Source organism: Phoenix dactylifera, chromosome 2, assembly GCF_009389715.1.
Source record: "Phoenix dactylifera cultivar Barhee BC4 chromosome 2, palm_55x_up_171113_PBpolish2nd_filt_p, whole genome shotgun sequence".
NCBI lineage: Eukaryota > Viridiplantae > Streptophyta > Magnoliopsida > Arecales > Arecaceae > Phoenix > Phoenix dactylifera.
The window spans coordinates 626,996-647,193 of NC_052393.1; the positions used below are offsets into that span (position 1 = coordinate 626,996).

Sequence of the window (20,198 nt, forward strand, 5' to 3'; positions counted from 1 at the left end):
GTCCTACAACTGCTTTCACCAGAGATCTTGTGAATAGAACAACCTAGTTGCATTAAAAGCTCTGGAGATCCTTCCCTTGGTGGACCTCAAACATATGGTTTCGAACATGTGACTACTGATATATTTATTACATCTCCTTTTCTTTAAGACTCTAAAATTAGCAACGTAGCACGTCTATGAATCTATCGAAGATGGGATCGCTCTTAGTAATTGTTCTCCTTTTCATTCTCTCCTTTTTCCCTCTAGAAGTTTTGCCTCTTCAGGTGACAGTAGATGAAGCCTAGTTTAATCCTGCTAGGGTTTCATGCATGAACCCAATTGTTTGGATAAATGTTGTTATGAACGGATCATATGGAGGCCAAGCTTTGAAACCATCTCAAAATGTTACCATAACGAAGCCAAAGAAGTTTAAAATTGAATTGAGGAGATTATCTCTCATCTTTTTTCTTAGATACCCATTCCGCAGAAGCATTTGGATCACTTTTAAATCTTGCCTTTAGAGGCCGGCCAACAAATTTGCATTCCTTGTAGACTCCGTGGAGGATAGAAATTTCAGCTTGCCTGAGAAAATCTTGGGATCGGCTTCTGATGGCTTTGTTTTGGCATATATGGCTCGATCGGAATTGTAGGATATTCCTTTGCAGCAGGCAGTATTCTATATTCTCAGTTCTGTAGAAAACTCCACAAGCTTTTTATTTTTGGCAGAATCTCGGGCTTGTAAAAATTAAAGAAGGGCACAACAAGACGTGGAAATATTCTTTTTTTTTTGGTGACTAATCCTTATTTTGTGGTCTTTGTTTGGAGGCTTCTTATCTCTCTTCTTCTTATACGTAATTTTCTCTACTAATGAATTTGGGGAAGTATTTCACTTCCCCCTTTAATAAAAAAAAAAAAATTGCTTTACTACTAAAATCATTATCAGCTAGCATGAGATATTATGAATATTTCATATCTAAATTGATGCCGGCATCAGCGTCTCTGGAAATTCTTTTGAAAGAATTTGTTTTAGTGGTATTTTGCTTTGAAGACCAATTATTCAATTGTATAATTTTGTTCATAAATTAAGAATTATTCCAATGCTCACAAGTCACATCTCATTGCTTAACAATTAAAGGTTTTTGATTTGTGCCCTAGACGTGCACTCTCAATCATTTGGATTTGGATAATTATAGTATAGGAAGATCTATTTCATTCTCTTGAAAAAAAAAAAATCTGTTTTTTTGCTGTTCATAGCTCATAGTCCGTACTTTGTTATACTTTGGTACCAGCCATTCAACTACTAATGACATCCTCCTTTCTTTAAAACAATGAGCAGAGAGGAATATCAACTCCTACAACCATGATTCATGGATCTAGATCTTAATCATCCGTGAATTAATACTATGCAATTTATTGGTTGAATTTGTTTTTTTTTTATTATTAGTAATTTAGTAGTATAATGGGAAGAGCTATAATTGCTGTTGTCATTTTAAAACCCATCAACTAAAATTAATTGCGGAGCTGCGGGAAGTGCTCGTAGTTGTTATCGAGGGACTCGGTACTCCGTGTCCTACGGGCCTTACAGGAGAGATGGGACCCACCGGGAGCGAAACGGGATCTCAAAAATGACCGTTTCACAGGGTGCGAATGGCCACGATGATCCGGACATGATACCCTCAAACGTGTCACGTGATACCTGATGGAATCTTGTAGAGATCCGAAGCCCTTAAAATAATAATAATAAAAAGCCATGGGCCACATATCGGTCATCATCGGAATCCAGCCTCCATTATTTTACTCTTATTCCGAGGTCAGGGATCTGCATCCAGCCTGCCCTATTAAGGTGAGCTTAAGCCTATGATATTATGGAGGAGAGTTGGTGTTGGGCTCATGGGCCTCCTTAGCTATGTGGCACTTTTTGCGAGCAAAAGGGATGCCACCAAGGTGGTAGCTCAATTGAAAAGGGGCGTTTGCTTCCAACCAAGTAGTTTCATATTCAAAACATGCAGACGTCGATTAAATTTAAAGATCGGATGCCCCATGTCTGGACACGGGATCTGAAAGCGCTACTGGCCGGCTGGTACCAAGATGGCGTCGGGATGACGTACTCACCCGTGAGGAGGTTGCCACGTAGATGGGGCCGCCCGCAAGATAGGGAGGGTATGAGAAATATAAGTATGCCTCTACCTCCGAAGGGGTAGGGGGGTGCTTTCTATCCGTATCGGACATGTCCTGGTGGGAGAGGGGCTCGGTGTGGGGTTGCTACGCGGGTGAGGTTCTCTTTCCCCCCTTCACCTTTTTTCTAAGCAAAAAAAAAAAAAAAAAAAAAAGAGATGCAAACCATACAAGAAAACTTCAATACTTTTTTTCTGGTATTCGTAACTAGTATGCTAAGGTTTTAGCTTTGAATAAAAGATTCACTCCCTTTATGATCCGGATTTCCTAGTTGGCTGTAGATTTGGCAAGTCTAGAATTTAAAAAAGTACAATATTTGACTTATTTAAGAAATTAAATTTTATAATCTAAGAGTATGTTGGGATAAGCAGACTACAATGAAAATTTTATTAGATTCGTGGATTGTACTAGTACAACCCGCAAAATTATAGAATTAGAAGTTCTAAATGGATTGAAGTCAGATTACAACGAACGTAGAGTCACAACGATGCGACTGCTGCGATGTGGTTTCTTGATGGAATATGGTCTTGGTGGAAGGGGTGGTAAAAAAATGATGCAGAGCTGAGGTTCCTCTTTTATTAAAAGATTGGGTGAGCTGCATATAATAGTAACACTCTAGACTCTTAAGAGACTACAATGAAATAATTCTCTTGCATAATTTGTACTAGCCCCGCTATGCGCCATGTTCAAAGTGGGTATTGTTGGAACTGAAGAAATTCACTGCATATAACTTTCTTTTGAATGTAATTGAGTCCCTCATCTCAAGTCCAAACTGTTACATGTGTAACTCCCTCGTGCCAATTTGAACTAATCCTGGCATTTGGACTACCCCCCGATTAATTAGGTATTTGATGTTATTCATTTATGATTTATTATTAATTTTTCATTTATGATTTATTATTAATTAAAATCTGCTGCATCAATTTTTACACAACCCGTAATATATATATATATATATATATATATATAATCTTGTGCCCATGAGACTCCCTATGGTGAACATCCACATTACTCATCTTACTGTTAGGTTAGCTGCCAACTTGTTGAAGACGCACGTTGACTTGCAGCTGAAAAACGAAAAAAAAAACACCATGGAATGCCATTCACCACATAACCAACAACTTGAACAAAGATTTTTCTACCAATTTGACCCGATTTCTTCAAGAAGGAAGCATACTCCAATTCTCTGTTATTTAATCTTTGTACTTAGGACTATATTGTGCATTTTCCCTATTAACTAAAATCAAAAGAGATTATAGCTACATAACAATGATGACAAGGTCCAATCACAAATATTCCATTCCAAACATTTCACTGTTCTATGCGGATAAATACAAATATAGGGCCTCTGCACTTTTTCTCATTAAGAACAAAATGATTACCAAAGTAAATTGAAAATTTATTCAGAGAGATTTGCTCTTACATTCAATATTCAACATGCTTTCTGCTTCTCGATAACAGCAGTCAAGCAAGGATGAAGAAGCACGAAAAAGAGAACGGCATTAGAAGTGGAAAACTTTTCATTCAAGCTACATAGTTTACCCTCAGTGTGATTAGAAGGAAAACGGAGAATTGCTGCCTTTTTAGTAACAAACTATCAGAAAACAACAAATTTTTTCATAGTAGTATGTCGAACCACATGCTGTACCCAAACACTAAAGATTCTTTCAAAAAATGAGATCACGGTGGCGGGGGTTCTGGTTCAAACAGCGGCGGACAGCAGCTTGTGAATAATCCACAGCAGCAGAGACACCATAAGCTGCAATGTTTATAAGGGAGAAAAATAATTTTTTGGACAAGCCAAATTAGTTTGCAATTCCACTGTAAAACAAGGGAGCTGCATTTTTGTTTGTCGGAAGAAGCAGTAATTGACAACTCACCATAAATCCAGGAAACCAACCGGTGGTGGCGCGGGTGCTGGCGGGAGGAGAGGCACCTCAGGAGGGGGTGGCGGAGGAGGGGGATCCATTCCAGTATGTCGACATGAAATGATGAAAAGCAGGTGGCCGCCCCCTGCATAGCATGAACATATTCCTGATCAACCACCAACTACCATTCAAAACATCAGTATCCAGCTGATAGTCAGCAACATTTGAATTCATGACTTGAAATAAGCAAGGGGTAGATAAGGATTCTTAAGACTCTATGGAAATGTAATCAATAACTATAAGAAGCAAAGAGCGAACATAATAACATCCATGGCTACTGAAAAATCATTACAGAAAACAAAAGGTCATGTCTATAGCCAATAAAGTGGCTTAAATGCAAATAACTAGTCAAACCAAATGTAAGCACTGAAGGAAAAAAAAACATCAAAGAGACGGGGGAAAATAACCACACTAAAAGAACGTCCCATACTATACACAAAGAAACCCAGTCTCTGAAGTTATTCTGCAGCAATGCACAAAGGGCTGGTGCCAAATTAGAGCCTAAAGAAAAACAATGACATAAGTAAGTTGCTTAAATTAGCTATCAACTATTTGGAGCAATACCTAGGATTTGAATCCTGGACCTCTTGAAGGGCAAGTAGGTGCCAACCAACTTAGCTAACAATTGTTGGCTAAGCTCAGCTGTTAACTGCATTGCACAAAGTATATCAAAATGCAAAGAAGAGATATATAAAAAAATAATAAACCAATTTCTTTTTTTATGACACCTATCAACATAAAGCCTGTTTGGAAAATCTAGCAGAATTGGGCTGGATTGCCCGTTGGATTATGGATTACACAACCTTTTTAAATAAAGCTCATATCAACCCAATCCCTCTCCAGCCTGCAGTCCAATAGGCTCATAGATGGGATTTAGACCAAGACTAGGATGGGTCGTTCGAAAAAAGAGGTTGAGCAGGACCCAATTCCCCTAGAGTGGGTCCAATCCTACTGAATTTCCCAAATAGGCTCTTAGATGGAAAGTTTACCCGCTTGTTTGTGCGCTTGCATCAGGATTTTGATTTTCACGGGACCTTATTGCTTGGAAAACGCTAGTTCATATATTCTTGCCTTAGCCATGCATCTAGTAAATGATGAAGTAACGAAATCTTTACGATGAAAAGACATGGACTTAGATTAATCTAAGACAAGGTTGCATGCTTCTATTATCAAAATCAACAAATACTAGTTCCAAAAATCAATCTTGACAATTGACATTAAAACAACAGTAGGTCATCCAAAATGGTGGAAGCAATGATCGCAGTAAAACGCTTGCCAATATTAAAAAAAAAAAGACAGCAATTAAATAACAAAAGAAAGTACAATAGAATAGAACATCAATAGAGAGGGGGTCATCAAATCTAATATACAATAGAACAAAGACTTAAATGCTTTCAAAGCTAAAAGTTGTTTTTTTTTTTTTTAATTCTTCTTTTAAATAAAATCAACTAACCTTCTTGGTCCGGCATTTGCCTCAAAACCCTCTTCATCTCCTCAACCTCCCTTCCCGAGCCAAAGCATGGCAAGCCTGCAGTCGAGAAATCCTAGCGTCCCGAACTCTAGTGCTCGAAACCACATCCTGTGCATTAAGATCCCATCTTTCCCAGCGCCGCAAGCTTCCCGACCATCCCGCATCCGATTCGATCGGCGGAACAGTGGCCCGGGCGCTCGTTCCGCTAGGATTGAAATGTCTCTCCCGGAATATGTCGACGAATCAAGAAGATGCTCCTCCGCCGCGTCCGCAGCCGAGGAAAACGAGGGCTTGGGGGCTGGAGGCGGAAGAGGGACGAAAGGTCGGAGCTTCCATCGGAAGAGCATCAGAGAGACGGTTTCGAGGTGGAGAAGGGAGAACAAAACCCTAAACCCTTCTTTTGAGTTCACGAGAGCCAACGGTCTTGGCCCTGGCCCGCGGAAAACTATCGGGGTGGTAATTGGCCGGCCCAACCCCAACTCACATGGAGCCCAACTAGAACTAGGCCGGGCATGGGTTGCTTTAGGCACGGCCTGGGTGGATTTGCGTTAAAATCCCGACCCAACTCAAAACCGCATCGGATTCGGGGATATTGGGCAATCCAACCTAATCCGAACGCACGAATTTTTTATTTATTTATTAACTTTTTTATAAAGAGGAGGGAAAGCCATCCGACTTTTATTAAAAAAACAATTTATAAAACTAATTATAAAGAATTTGCAAGAAAAAAAATAAAAGAGCAATAAATTTTTTTTACAAAAGATAGGGATATGTAAATAGACCTATTAAACAATTCAATAAGCTGAATAATCTTCTAAGTAATTTGAAGAAGCTCTGTATCTTCAGTGTGCAACTATATAAGCCTGAACGCAAGAATTTTATTTTATTTCTTTTTTATCATCAGATAAATTACGATTTGATTTTACTTCAACTCTTTTTTTTAATATGAATTCAATACTACCTGATCTGCCGTCAAATGTGAAATATTTCGTTTTTTTCTTTCATTACGTTTAAAAGTCTTGAGTGTCTTGCACCAAATTTACATTTTGACCTGAGGAATCCTACAACATCTTGAGAAATTCCAAATCTGTGGCTCCAATTAGAGGAGGATTCATATTTCTTCAGCTGTTTGGTCAACCTGCCTTCTCCTTCCGGATTTCTCCACTCTCCAACAAGGAACATCATCTACGCCATTTCCAGGAGTCAGTAGGATTTGTTACAGAAATTTCATCTGAAAACAACTGAATGAAACGATCAGCTGTAGGATTCTCCTGGAGCAGAGCCATATTGTAGGTGACAACCGTCATACAGATAGAAGTGGTAGAGACCAAGGTCGAGTAATGCGAACAATGGAACTACGAGCCCCCCATTTTTTCTTTTTTCTCTTTTTTTTTTTTTCCTTATGAAGCGAGTCAAAGCCACCGGCCTTTATTATTTAAAGAAAAGTTTATATAAACTATTTATAAAAAATTTACACAAAAAAAAACACAAAAGAGCAATAATTTTTTTTAAAATAAGTGACTTGCTAAACTATTTAACAAGCTGAACAATCTTATAAGTAATTTAAAGAGTCACTCTAAGACGTTACCCAAAATAACTAGGCATAATGTATTATTTGAATTTCTTGATCCTGTATAAGTACTCACTAAACACGCACTTGCACAGATCATCGTCTCCTAGTCCACATTGGTTATGAAACGGATCTGGTCTGATACCATTTGTAACAACTCAAGACCTCACCCAAAATGGTTTGCTAGAATGTATTATTTGAATTTTTTGATTCTATATAAGTATCCAAAATCTATCCAACAAATAATCAATGTGAGACTAAACATACTGTTGGATGGCATTACTTCTTCGGAGAGATTTTTCCTCGGAAGCATCTCAATGAAAGCACCAATGTTGGGGGGTGGCTTGGGGCCGAAAGCCACCCTCCAACATTAGCATAAATCTATAAGAAATTATGATTGGTCTCCCCTAACTCTCCATCTTTTCCTCTCTTCTTTTTTCTTCTCTTTTCCTCACTTCTTGCTCTTTTCTTCTTTCTTCATTTTCACTAACTCTCCTTTCTAATCTTTCTAGGTGGGCATTTACACCGGCTAGGGTAATTGATATATTCTCAAGAGTTCGGTTTCGACTTTCAAGAGTTCAGTTTAGGTGTTGAGAACTCCCCTCTAAAGCCTCAAGCCGCGCATTTTCATCCCACATCATCACTTCAAACCTCCTTTGGCCGTCACCCAAGGGATGATCCGACTCTCCTCTTTTTTATCAAAATTTTGGAATGAACACCACTCAATCTTCTCCAATTACAAGAGTTTACAAATTAGAAATCTCTCACCCCTGAAAGAGACGTCTTGATACTCTATTTGCTCTCTATCCGGGAGTTGGAAAAGAGCACGAGGTACTACCACTAGCCTTCCTCCTATGCCGTCTCTAATATACCCTACACCGAATAGTTGGGTCAAATAGAGCCGGGTACTACCATTAGCCTTCTCATTGGTACCATTCCTATGATGAGTAATATAGAAGGATCAATCTGTTCCCTTCACAAAAACAAAGTGCACACTCCTCTTTTTGCAAATAAGAATGCAATGTTGCAGAAATTTAAGTACCCAATGCATGCATAATAAACTTCTAATGTACCCTTCCACAAGCTCAACAATTAATATGAAGGTATCAAGAAGCAAACCTCACTTCTAAGCATGCAATGTAATGTAAAACTCCTTATTCCAACCTAAATCTGAAATTTTTTTGGATTCAAAGGTGTTACTTTTTGGAGAGACCTTCCTTCGAAAGTCTCTCAATAAAAGCACTATTGTTGGAAGGCGTTATCTCTTTGGAGAAACTTTTTCTCGGAAGTATCCTCATGAAAGTACCAATGTTGGGGGCTGGCTTGGGGCCGGAAGCCACCCCCCCCCCCCCCCCCCCCCCCCCCCCAAAACATTCGCTCGCACAGTTCTCACACAATCTTCAGTGTGCCACTACATAAGCTCTGATTTCCGTAGATGGGGATCTCCATCCTCGCCATCGCTGGCCACACCCCTGCTCACCCAAGGTCCAGTTGTAGCGGCCTCTGGATACAGAGCATCTAAAATCTTCTCGGCAGAATCCGCCGCGGCCTATTTTCTAGGTCTCTCTCGAGCTGTTCACCGACCGGTGACAGCCCAAGCTCCTGAACTTGGATGAGGCATCGCGGCCACCTCCCACCAGGCGGCTGGCGAGGTGCACTTCCTCACTCGTCTCTTTCATGCGGCCAAGGTGCGATGTTTGAAATAACGATTTTTATAACGTTACAAAAATTTTGAGGATCCATCATTGCATCATATATAATTATAATGAGAAATTAAATAAAAATGATCTTTTCATCTAAAAGAACTAAATAATGATCATCATCAAATTCTAATGATCTTTAACTTATCTTTAATTCTAAAATTTACAGTTCCTAGCATTTTGATTTAAATAAAAAAGGATGTCCAATGAGAGATGTTATCAAAACAACCCTAACTGGTTCTCTATCAAGTCGACGTGTATCACTCATTCAATTCACACAAGTGCTATGGAAAAGAATTATAGTTTGTATATATTCTGATGGTGTTTTTTCCTCTGATATGTTCAATAATTTAGTTGTTCATAACACAAACTCTCATGATGAATATACAAATGGAAAATCAAACAGCTCTCTTACGATGAATATGCAACATTTATGGCCATATCATCAAATGGTGCTCCATTTAATCTCAATGTCTATGATTCCATTCCTCGAATTTATCAAATGATATCTTTCGTTTATGCGGCCGTTGTTGACAACATCTGAAAGATTGATATCTACGTGCCCCATTGATTCCTATGGCATTAAAAAAGAGGTGAAATTAGAAGGGAATAACATAAAGGAAAAATAAAAACAAAGAGGACTGTCGGGATTTTCCTAACCTTTCCATGAAAGCTGAAACCTCTTCGTTTGCTCATCACTTCTATGTGAATTTTCTCATCTATAGGGGCTTCCTCTAACATGAACTGGAATTCTTCACTCCATCTGGGATCCCTGCTTTTCTTAATCATCTGAATATAGATCGACACGGAAGAAATATTGAGATGCTTATCAACATAAAAACTGACAATAGGGGTAACAAGGGTACTTGCTGTTGTAAAACATGCGATTTCTAAATTATGAAATAAAGGGGAACAAATGGATCATTCACTTTTACATCAAAAAATGACCTTTCACCTCCTTTTCGAAACAAAAAGCTTCACATAAGTTACAAATTTGACATGCCTTGTGATCATAATATACACCAGGTATAAAAAGATAGAAACAATGCTCAATCAATGACAAAAACAAGACACAATGATGTCCTATGTGAAATGGAGTCATTTTGATCAGATTTGAATCAAGCATAAAGAATAACTGACAGGGGAGAAGGGGAAAAGTTTAAGAGCACAGGAGTTCCAAATAATAGGCTTCTCCAAACCAATGACAGAAGATGAATCATCTTAGCAGGCTCGAATAAAAGTGGAAGATAGCATCAGATTTGGTAGCATCAAACTAGTTGGAACAAACAAGATAAAAAGATTCCACATGAGAATTAAATTGAACTTTGTGGAAAGGATAGTGAAAAAAGGAAGGTCATGTCAGGAAGTACTTGTTTACTTAAAAAGAAACAAATTAGAAAACAGATATCCAAACAGTCATAGCACCAAAAAAATGTAGACAGCTCTTGCATAACTAATATTAAATACTAATGATACCATTTGACAAAATGTCAAGCCACAAAATGCTGGCATTAAACTCAAATGCGGATAGAGGATTAAAATGGAAGATGCGTTACAACCAGAAAATAAAGCAAAGGATGAGGGAAAACATTTTTTTTTAAAACAAAAAGGAGTGTTAATTTGATACACAAGATTTAGACATCCAAGAAGAAAAGGGGTTAGAGGTTAGAGGTCCACTGTTAAAACAGCAGGGACACAAGCATGAACATGCATGCGTGCACAAAAGAAAAGAAAAGAAAAGAAAAGAAAAGGTCTGGTGGTTGGAGATCCGCTGAGAATAATAGTGACATGCTCATACAATACATACACAAAAGTAAGCAGGAGTTCAAGGTTCACTAATACAACAGTGCATGCACACATGCACGCACAAGAAAAATCCTGTATTTCCTTTTTTGTGTGTTTTTAGGCGGTTGGGGGATGGGGGATACACATCCACTTATAGAACAATAGTTATACACATCAAATGAGAATGATCACACATGCATGTATGCAAGAAGGGGTTGAAGAACCACTAAAAAAGCAGTAATGATATATATCAAGAGGCACACATTGCCAGCACAGCAAAAGACATAACCAGTCATCAATTAGCTTACTTATGGCAAATAGACAGATGAACTGCAAGATAAAATGTTGGAAAAGGATTGTAAAGTAGAAAGATCTCACTCAATATGTGTTAAACACCTCAATGGAGATGTATTAAGTCAGAGAGTGACAGCCAAGGACACACATGCAACCAAGAAAACAGCAATAAATTATAGTCGCCAACATTAAGAATGATAGCTCAATAAGTGATTTAAACTCACCTTAGTTTTCTTCTTTTCTCCTCTGAAAAGGATCAGTGCATAAGGGTTATTGTGATGCTTTCCTTCTACATTTTCGGCACTTTCAATGGTTACCAACAAAACCCCACCATCAGACGATACATCATGGGAAGCCCTGCTGATGCTACTATGCTTAACATCTCCATCTAAAGTACCACTTAACCTGCCATTTTCTTCTTTAAAAAGATCAAATGTCAACTCCACTACAAGCTTTCCTCTGTTTCTTTTATTTTGTAGATCATTGGGGTTCAAGTTCTTGAGAAGATCAACCGTGAACGTCTTTGTCTCATGAGGAGTAAGCAAGCGAAGGGGAATTACTTGCATGCCCAGCTTATCATGCATTTTAACCTATCATACAAATGACTGCAACTTTAGATATGACATCCAGTCATTCACAAGAATAAAAAATGAAAAACATGTATGAATTAACATATGCAGGGAGCTAAACCTTTTCCCAGTCATAGACATGCAGCTCAAGAACTTGAGTCTCAGGGTCTTTCACTATAAGCTTGAACTGTTCATTCCATTCAGGATTCAGATTACTCATCTTTATCGAGGTTTTCTTCGATGGTAGTCTCTCCCCACTCAGTCTGAGCTTAACATATGGATCAGATTTACCAAGGAAATCCATTTTGCGTAGATTAAGTGCACGAACAACCTTCACATGTAATATACCAACAGGCTTCTTTGTGGCTCCACTATAAAAAGGAGATATCAAAACTTCAGACTATCCGATCAATAATAATTATGTAACAGTTTCTCTAGGAAGCATACTGTGGAAATCAATCAACAAATTGGAATGCAATTATTTATTAGGCTATTTCAAAACATTCAAGATTTAACATCATAAATTAACTAGGCAAGTCAGTGCGACATCTCAAGGTGAGTCTGCCAGAAACCAGTTTTTTTCCACACTGCAAGCATCAAAAAACCTGTTTTGTATAGGTGACCTTTAGATATTTACTTCTTTCTTGATTTTTGACATTCCATTTCTAATGATATTTGTATAAGAAAGTGTTGTCATAATCCCAGAACAATAGAAAAATTGGAAGAACTAAAACTGATCATTAAAACATAAAAGATAATCATGAAGAATTGTTGCACTTGAGCTCACCTAGCACCATCTAGAATTGGTACTTCTAGAACTTTGGGCCAATGGTAGAGATTTGAAATTTGTGTTGCAACTGTTTCCTGTAAATGGCAGACAAGAATCATAGAAGAGCAGTTAGTTCTACTTTTATAAAGTCTTTGTTCTACATGCTAATACATGATTTTAGAGTAAACTTTCATTTTCATTAAATTACAGAAGAAAAGTAAGCAACCACACCAAATTCTCTCTTCAATTCCTTATTGGAGTGCATTTGTATCCATGTGCACATGTATGTATCTTCATGCGTAGAGAAGAGAATATCTAACATAGTTATCCTATAACGACTTATAGGAAATCCAAATCAATGGCACACCATTTATCATGATCCGCAAGACCCTAAATACCTAACAAAAAATTCAAATGCTTTGAAAAACTATATATATGCATCATGTGATTAGTAAACCAACAGTTCTCTTTTTTGAGAAACATGGAGGGAATGCTACCACCAGGCTTTGAACACTGGACCTCTTTCCAAGTGATAGGGATGCTAACCAGCTGAACTAGCAAATTTTCATTAACAAACGGTTATCTTAGTCTATGATTTGAGGATATCCCGATCAATCTTTATCTATGATTTGGGGTTATCCTAAACCACAAGAATTTTAGCCTATATTTGAAGGTGCTATGAAACAAACTGAGTAAATCATCCATGCATTGTGGCATAGGGAAAAACTACTTAGCTACATTTTCAAAACATTAAATCTATTACCACATGAGCATATGTATGTGTATTTATCTAGATATACGTATATTTATCAAGAGATAACCTTACAGATTTAAAAAACATCCTAAATAAATCTACGAGGAAAGAACTCATAGCAAGGTTTGCTGAACCAGTACCGGAGGGCGTACCGGCGACTAGTTCGGCATAGTATGGGTCCGTACCATATTGTTCCAAGATGTTTTGGACCTTTTTTATATTTTCATATTTTGAATTGAAGTTGGCATATGGTTTGTTGAGTTCACAAATGAAAGTCAGCAAATGGTTTGCTAACTTCAATTCGAGATTTGAACATAAAAAGGAGTTCGAAATAGAGGACCGCAATTGCGATCCTCTGCTTCGTTCCCTTTCTCCCCTATTCCACATACAAAGATTCATTCCTTTTCTCCCCTATTCCACATACAAAGATTCATTCCCTTTCTCTCCTGTTCCGAAGCGAAGACAATAGGGACCGGTCTAGAACAAAGATGGTAGTGTCAAGGAAACCCCACTGGGAAGAGGGAGGAAGAGAGAGGGGGAGAGAGAGAGGGGGGGAAGAGAGAGGGAGGGAGAGATAAGGGGCTTAACTGGGGCAATCCGTATTGTTGTTGGTCGGCGAGGGGAAGACAAGCACGAGAGGATGCCAGAGATAAAGAAACTAAGCGAACAAAAGTGGAAACCCTTGAACTGCCTTTTATATCGTTTCGATGTGGCAAAATTAAGGACCAGTTTGGTTCGGTATGCCCCAAACCACTTGATTCGGGATGGTTCGGTGAACCTTGACTCATAGTAACGATGGAGTTAGGGAATGTGGTGGCAACAAGCTTGGTCAAAGCCTTGTTGACATGGTTTACTCCTTAGTTAGGAGGTGGAGATGGCACTGGAGGAAAGAAGTGGTAAGATGTGGCCATAGTGGAGCTACTGGTGAAGAGAATGGAGGGTGTTGCTGATGAGACAGTAGAATGTCAAGGGATATGCTGACTTGGCCAAGCTTGAAGATTAGACATTTGATAGAGCATAAAGAGAAGGGTAAGGTCGAAGTCAAAAAGCTGAGCAACACTAATTTACTCATGCATTAAAAGGACTTTAAGAGCTACTAGAGGAAGCCGAGGGATAAGGTCTAGCCTATGTCATAGCATGTGGATCAAGCCAAAGCGTAAGCGAGGGGAATGAGGGCAGTGAATAACACGGATTTAGAAGAGAATGAGTGTGTGGAGAGAAATAAGCATGATGGATTTGGAATGGGAGATGGTAAGATGGGTTTAGGCCCTTTTTTTGTCAGGATTGATAAGAGTAGTGGGGAGGGGAGGTTGGACCACAATTATGTAATTATATGCATTGTAAAGATAAAACATTAAAATATACTGCTCACATGCCACATGCATGACATAAAATAATTTAGTAATTGCATATTTTCAATTACTATAAATCCATAAGATCTTTTGCTTGCATGATTGGCATAAACTAAGATTGAGCTAAATTGTTTCTCTGTGCACTTGACTCCTTGTATATTTTGTATCATTTGATCTTGCATATCTTTATTCATAAGAAATATTAATATTAGAACAGGTTTACATGTTTGCGATTTCCACGCTTAAGATACACTAAACTGTAAGTAATTCCTACAAGTCTTAATGTTAGAATCTTAAACCAAACAAATAGTGATCCAGGAGGATCACCAAAACCATGGTTCATATAAGTCCCACATAGGGCAAGTACCAAAAAAACAAAATCTGGTGCAGCATTTACTAATCCACCCTTTAATCATTCAATGTAATATCCAGAAGCAATAATTCCCCACCTGATGCCTGACTTCAGCGTTTAAGGGGTCAAAACAACATGTTGACAAGCACTATAGTGGGTCAACCTGGTGAACAGCTGTTATGGTCATTGTCACTTACTATATATGCTAAGTTCAATTGGAACATAACTTCTAATCTGAAAAAAATTCAACTAGAGATACACTACAGTTAGGATTCCCCTCTCCCCTTCCATCAAAAAAGAAAGAAAAGAAAAACAAAATGGATAAATTTAATTGTTTATAATAAATCTGAGTTACTATTCATAAGTAGACACTACCTCCTCCTCTGACTAGTATAAAAGAAGGGCACTGTGATGCTTTGCTAGCCTCTTAAGGAGAGGTTTCATGACCTAAGAGGTGACTATCCTGCTTGCAATTTTCCACAAATATTTCTTGATTCTCCTATCCTTTTCTTTCGACTTATTAGAAATTCAAGTAAAGCTGACTGGAGAAAAAATTTGATCATCATCTATATTTAAAAGAAAGAGCGTTCATAAAAGGAAAAAAGAAAACCTCTAGAATCTCTAATAATGTTTAAAGTTACAAATGCATTGTCATGGTGTATTTTGCTAATTTATTTGCAGACAGTTCACCAAATGTACTCCACTAAATTCCATAACCAGTTATCATCTTCAAACTTAATTCTAACCCAAACAGATAGAAGTTAAGACCTGAATAAACCGATACAGGCCGGGTATTGCCATGATATCTCCACCCAGCAACTTAAGTCCAAAGTCCACACGTGGCTGCAATAAGATTGAAGAAGAAGATCAGTAGCTTTGCTGTGAAATATCATCTAACAATACGTACATACGTGCGCACATACACGCACATACACGCACATGCACGCATGCAGGCACGCGCAACATGCGTACCCACACAAGGACACACACACATTCAATTACCTTTTCCATTAAAGACACACTCAAATTTGCAAAGCATGGAAAGCTTGGCACAAGTGGCTTTAGAGTAATCCGTGGTACCAAAAATATTTGTAATTGCAGCAGCTGTGAACACCAAAAATGTCTTATTAGTTGCATATGTTGCATATTGTTTTATCCCCTGGTATGACTTGGAACATATCTGACCTGCACTGTTACTCTGAAAGACAAAAGCTTAAGGATTACAGATATGTTGGCATTGCCAGCCCAACGCACCCCAGGCTCAATAGCTAATTGTTTCTCTTGAGTTTCATAAACTTTAACACCTGTTAGATCGGAAAGATGAACAAGATAAGCAAGAGAAAGAATGAAGTTTACTAACATCAAATCTTAATACCCTAAGAGAGTGAGTATCAAAGGACAAACAAACAACCAAGAAAAACCTAAAAGAACATTTTAAACCAGCTCACCATGTTAATATAAATAATTTTGTTGAGTTTTAGTTAACTTTTGAAAATTGAACTGACATTCATTTCTTATGTAAATGAAAATGAAGTCAAGAAAATTGAAAGATACTCAATGGATCATATCCATATCCAGGTTATCTTGTAGCAAAAGAAATGAAGAGACTACTGAAGGCATATCCAGTCAAATTAAAATAAGGTTGATGAAGCGGAAAGGTGCTCCAAAGCTGTTAAGAGATCAACACATGGTCAAAATGTTTGATGAAGAGTCTAAGTTTCTCAAAAAAAAAATGGGGGTAAAAAAACATCACATGGTCAAAATGTTTAGCAATAAAAAGGGTAGACAAATGATATAAGCTCGCGTGTGTGATGCAAGACCACTAAGGGGTGGATGCAGAATAATAGTGGACCATAAGGGTGGATGCAAAATAAGAGCGGACCTAAAGACCTAGAGCAAGAAAGATATTATGTCAAAAACTCCCTCTCCTGTCCTATTGTATAAAACAAAAAAGAATGAGAAAAACTCAATGTTTAATTTCATAATGAAGCTCAGAAAAATTATGTTATAAAATGTATAGAACAGCAACTCTACTAGAAAATGGCCAGATCATCTGTTTTAAGACATCTGAAGAACTTTCTTCAAAAGGCAAGGAGGGTTCAAAGAACCCAAAGCCCCCGCCGCCGCCCCCCCCCACCACCACCCCTCATTTATTATAAATAAAAGGCTTATTTAAAAACCTTCAGATTGCAGAAATTGTTCTAGTGCAGAAAACAATTTAAGGAATGCAACAATAATAATATATTTGGAAATTATGACACAAATATAGCAGAAGTTTGCCTGCAATAAATCACATCATCAAAATTTCTTATAAAAGAAAAGAAAAGAAAAAACTATGTCTATTTTATGAGCAGATTTTAAGCAGATGCCATAAAGAATTTACCGCACTTTACATGGAGAACTGCACTTAGATTACCTCATAGTTTTAAATATTTCTCAGTTACATGTCATGAATGATCATGTGCTTAGATGATATGACACATCAGTCAAGTTCATCTCCTACTTCAATCCAAGACTCATGCAATCATATTCAAAATATTAAAAAAGATTTATTCACCAAAGTGAAATTGCCAGAGTTTTTTCCTATGCTGCATTCTGAAAGGTTTTTACTTAATGCTAGTGCTTAGAGGAAGAGAAAAGAAACGCACCATGAACTGTAGGTGGAAGAGTACCAAGAGTTAGATGGTCAAATTCAATTGATTCTATGCAATATTTCCCAATATATTGATCAAATATTGGCTTTGTTGTGCTTCTTATTGTACTGCATATTGCCTGTGTTCATTCATACAATTTTAAGACAATGAGCACCAAGTGAAGTCATTATCAAATACCTGCAGAAATACCTATTCTAAGAAAAACAACAAAAAATTCAACTCTACTGAATGAAACATATAAAAGTTGAAGAACCTTATCTAGGTACGGCCATATATCAAACATAAATTGATTCATCCAGTCAACCTGCAAAAGAAAAGGGGAAGAACTCTTAACAAAATATACACATTTACTAAGGCAGAGCAATGAAATTGCTAGGACACAATTGTTATGATGCATATATGTGTGCTCCATGTGATGACTTAGTGTACAATTTTCTTTTGTAAATTCAGTATTATACTTAAAACTTTGATCACATCAAACATCCTAAGTAGAATTTAGTGCATGTCATTATGCTTCCCATCCTTTGGTTTTTCTAAGATGTCTTGGTATGACAGTTACCTAGAAAATCATCTTTATGTCCACTTGGCATCAACACTAATTGGAGATCATCAATCCAACTTGGACTGCTAACATTAGCTGCCATGTTGCTAATATCAGTAATTGCACCATCTCCAAAACTTAGTTAGAAGTCAAAATCCTTATAGGACCTTAGTTCTTTGGTCCAGGAACTTCACTGTGGTGCTTATAGCCAACCAATTGGATGATTGGAACATGGGCACCAAAGCCGTACTTTTGCCAACAAACTATAAGTTGCCATGGCAATTGGAGAGATTGTTCAAGCTAGATCTCCCTCATTTGTAGGTTGTCCATTCTCAAACTTTGTGCTTTGTGCTGTTCAATTAGAGCATACTAAAGATCGCATTTCCCTTGCTACAAAAAAAAACTGTTCCTGGTTATACATGGATCTAACAAGTTACAACACATTATGATGATTCAATTGGTCCTACAAGGCCTTGGAGAAAGAACTGAATTTGCAAAAGATCATAATTAAGCCAATAAAGATCTGAATATGGAAAAGCTCTGCAAGGATATAAACAAACTGACCCGGTCACAATCAGGATTTTTCATCCACGATGGAATCTCAGGTAGGAGTGCATGCAAGGTTTTTGAATCTAACTCATTCAAGGGTCTTATAATTGGTTCCTGCCAGAAGGAAGCACAAGAAAAAAGGATAAACAAAAATTACTACATGAGCAATTTAACATGTGTACCTAATTATATCCATATGCACAATAAGTATTGATGATCCAAAAAAATAATGATAATAATTTCTGAAGTTTTTGCTTCTTGCCAGGACTGGCCAACATAGCTGTGCATTGCTCATTTCAAGATCTCTTTCAATGCAGCCGGATTGGTTTTCCCAGTCTCTCTTATATGAAGCATCAACATCCAACTTTTGCCAAAAATGCATTAAAACAGAGAAATTATCTATAAATATCACGTTGAAGATCCAGTACAGCAAGTCAGGAAAAATAGAAGAAAATATCAGAACCCAATAAGATAGATTATTTCAGTACTTCTTTTCAGAAAACTAAGGCAAGTCAAATCAGGACCAAAAAGAGGAATTCATATTATAAAGACTAATTCAAAGGCGATCTTACTAGAATTATGCTAAAATATGGTTGAACAATCAAGTAATTTTATCCAAACCAAAAAGGTAACAACTCAACCAAAAAAAAAAAAATCTTACTGAAGTTCGCTCAAGCAAGCAAAGATATTCCTATAAGACACTCTGCAGTCACATCGAACAATGTCTTATGCTAAGTTTGGAAAACATGCACAGCAGGAAGAAAGAAAACAAATCAGCCAATTCTTTCATGTGATGTCTAAACGCCAAGCAAACAAAACCCAAATCAGAAGAACACTCTCATCGGGCTTCCTCCACAGTCAAAGGAAATCAACAACAGAACATCAGGTTCGATCAAAAACCGACATCAAGAAATTTGCCAAAACCCTCATCTCGTTTCTCACTCAATCCATCAGGTGTTCGAAACACAGACCCAACAACGCCGCTCTTTTAAAAACTATCGAAGAGAACGAACAACGAAGAAAAAGGCCAAAATCAGAGCCTTTTTCCTATTGGCTTTCCCGCACAGCAGACCAAACAACGCCGGCTTCAGAAGAAAAGAAAGCAAAGAAAGATCACATTTTTATCTCAAAATATATTACGAAAAGGAAAAGGGAAAAAACATGAAAAAAATTCTCATCGAGTTTCTTGGTTCTTGCACGAAAAAAAAAAAAGAATAATGAATCAATAGTGAAAATCATCGAATTCTAAAAACACTATAACAACAAAAAGAGGAATTGGATTCAGAAGAAAAAAATCTGACCTCTTTTTCAACATCAGTTGGCTGGAAGTATATGTACAAGAAATAGCCGAGAAGAATCCCGATGGGAACGCCGAATCCGAAGCCGACGATCCCCAAGAAAGTGCCCACAAAGCCCATCGTCTACTCTCTCTCGCGCGCGCAATCATCGAATCGAATCGAGATGGATTGAAAAAGAGAAAGCAAAATAGGATCGGGCGGCTTCGGCCTCGGGAAGAGACTAGTCTCCGGAGAACTCCGTCCCGAGACGGAGAACGGCAAGGCCTAGGAGTACCCGAATAAAACCGCCAAAACTAGTTCTTTTTCGGCCAACGGTTTCGACACGTTAGCGTTTGAAATCACGCATGTGCCACTCTCCTTTTACATAATGCCTGATTTGCTCCGTAAAGGCTTGCCTCTTTTAATAAAAAAAAAAAAGAAAAGATTCTCTTTCAATAAAACCAACCACTAGCGTTTCA

The 20,198-nt window shown here is 37.7% G+C and overlaps 1 protein-coding gene and 1 long non-coding RNA gene across 4 annotated transcripts; both read right to left on the reverse strand.

Annotated features, from left to right (window-relative positions):
• Positions 1–3,482: 3,482 nt before the first annotated feature.
• LOC103706457 lies at positions 3,483–5,917 on the reverse strand. Its single transcript, XR_603977.4, has 3 exons — positions 5,536–5,917; positions 4,035–4,167; positions 3,483–3,913 (listed from the first exon to the last, which is right to left on the reverse strand). It is a non-coding gene; the product is annotated as an uncharacterized LOC103706457 (long non-coding RNA).
• A 3,191-nt stretch (positions 5,918–9,108) lies between these two features.
• Positions 9,109–20,024, reverse strand: LOC103706456 (synaptotagmin-3-like). Of its 3 annotated transcripts, none has more exons than XM_039116452.1 (12): positions 19,744–20,024; positions 18,458–18,556; positions 17,606–17,656; positions 17,347–17,470; positions 15,923–16,002; positions 15,701–15,802; positions 15,467–15,541; positions 12,259–12,335; positions 11,593–11,842; positions 11,127–11,492; positions 9,484–9,612; positions 9,109–9,397 (listed from the first exon to the last, which is right to left on the reverse strand). In XM_039116452.1, exons 1-12 carry the CDS (start codon positions 19,858–19,860, stop codon positions 9,269–9,271), a joined length of 1,599 nt encoding a protein of 532 aa, XP_038972380.1. In that variant the 5' UTR covers positions 19,861–20,024; the 3' UTR covers positions 9,109–9,268. The 3 variants fall into 3 exon arrangements, with proteins under 3 accessions (XP_038972380.1, XP_038972373.1, XP_038972390.1); XM_039116445.1 differs by having other exon boundaries at positions 15,884–16,002; positions 19,744–20,023; XM_039116462.1 differs by lacking the exon at positions 18,458–18,556 and having other exon boundaries at positions 15,884–16,002; positions 19,744–20,023.
• Positions 20,025–20,198: the final 174 nt, after the last annotated feature.

Bases quoted from the DNA above. Each gene is read 5' to 3' on its own strand.
- LOC103706456 (XM_039116445.1), bottom strand. From the start codon at position 19,860: ATGGGCTTTGTGGGCACTTTCTTGGGGATCGTCGGCTTCGGATTCGGC. The intron at 17,657-18,457 runs GTCAGTTTGTTT...TTTCTTTTGCAG, and splicing joins AAAATCCTGATTGTGACCGG to GTTGACTGGATGAATCAATT. The intron at 15,542-15,700 runs GTAATTGAATGT...ATCTTATTGCAG, and splicing joins GTGTGTCTTTAATGGAAAAG to CCACGTGTGGACTTTGGACT.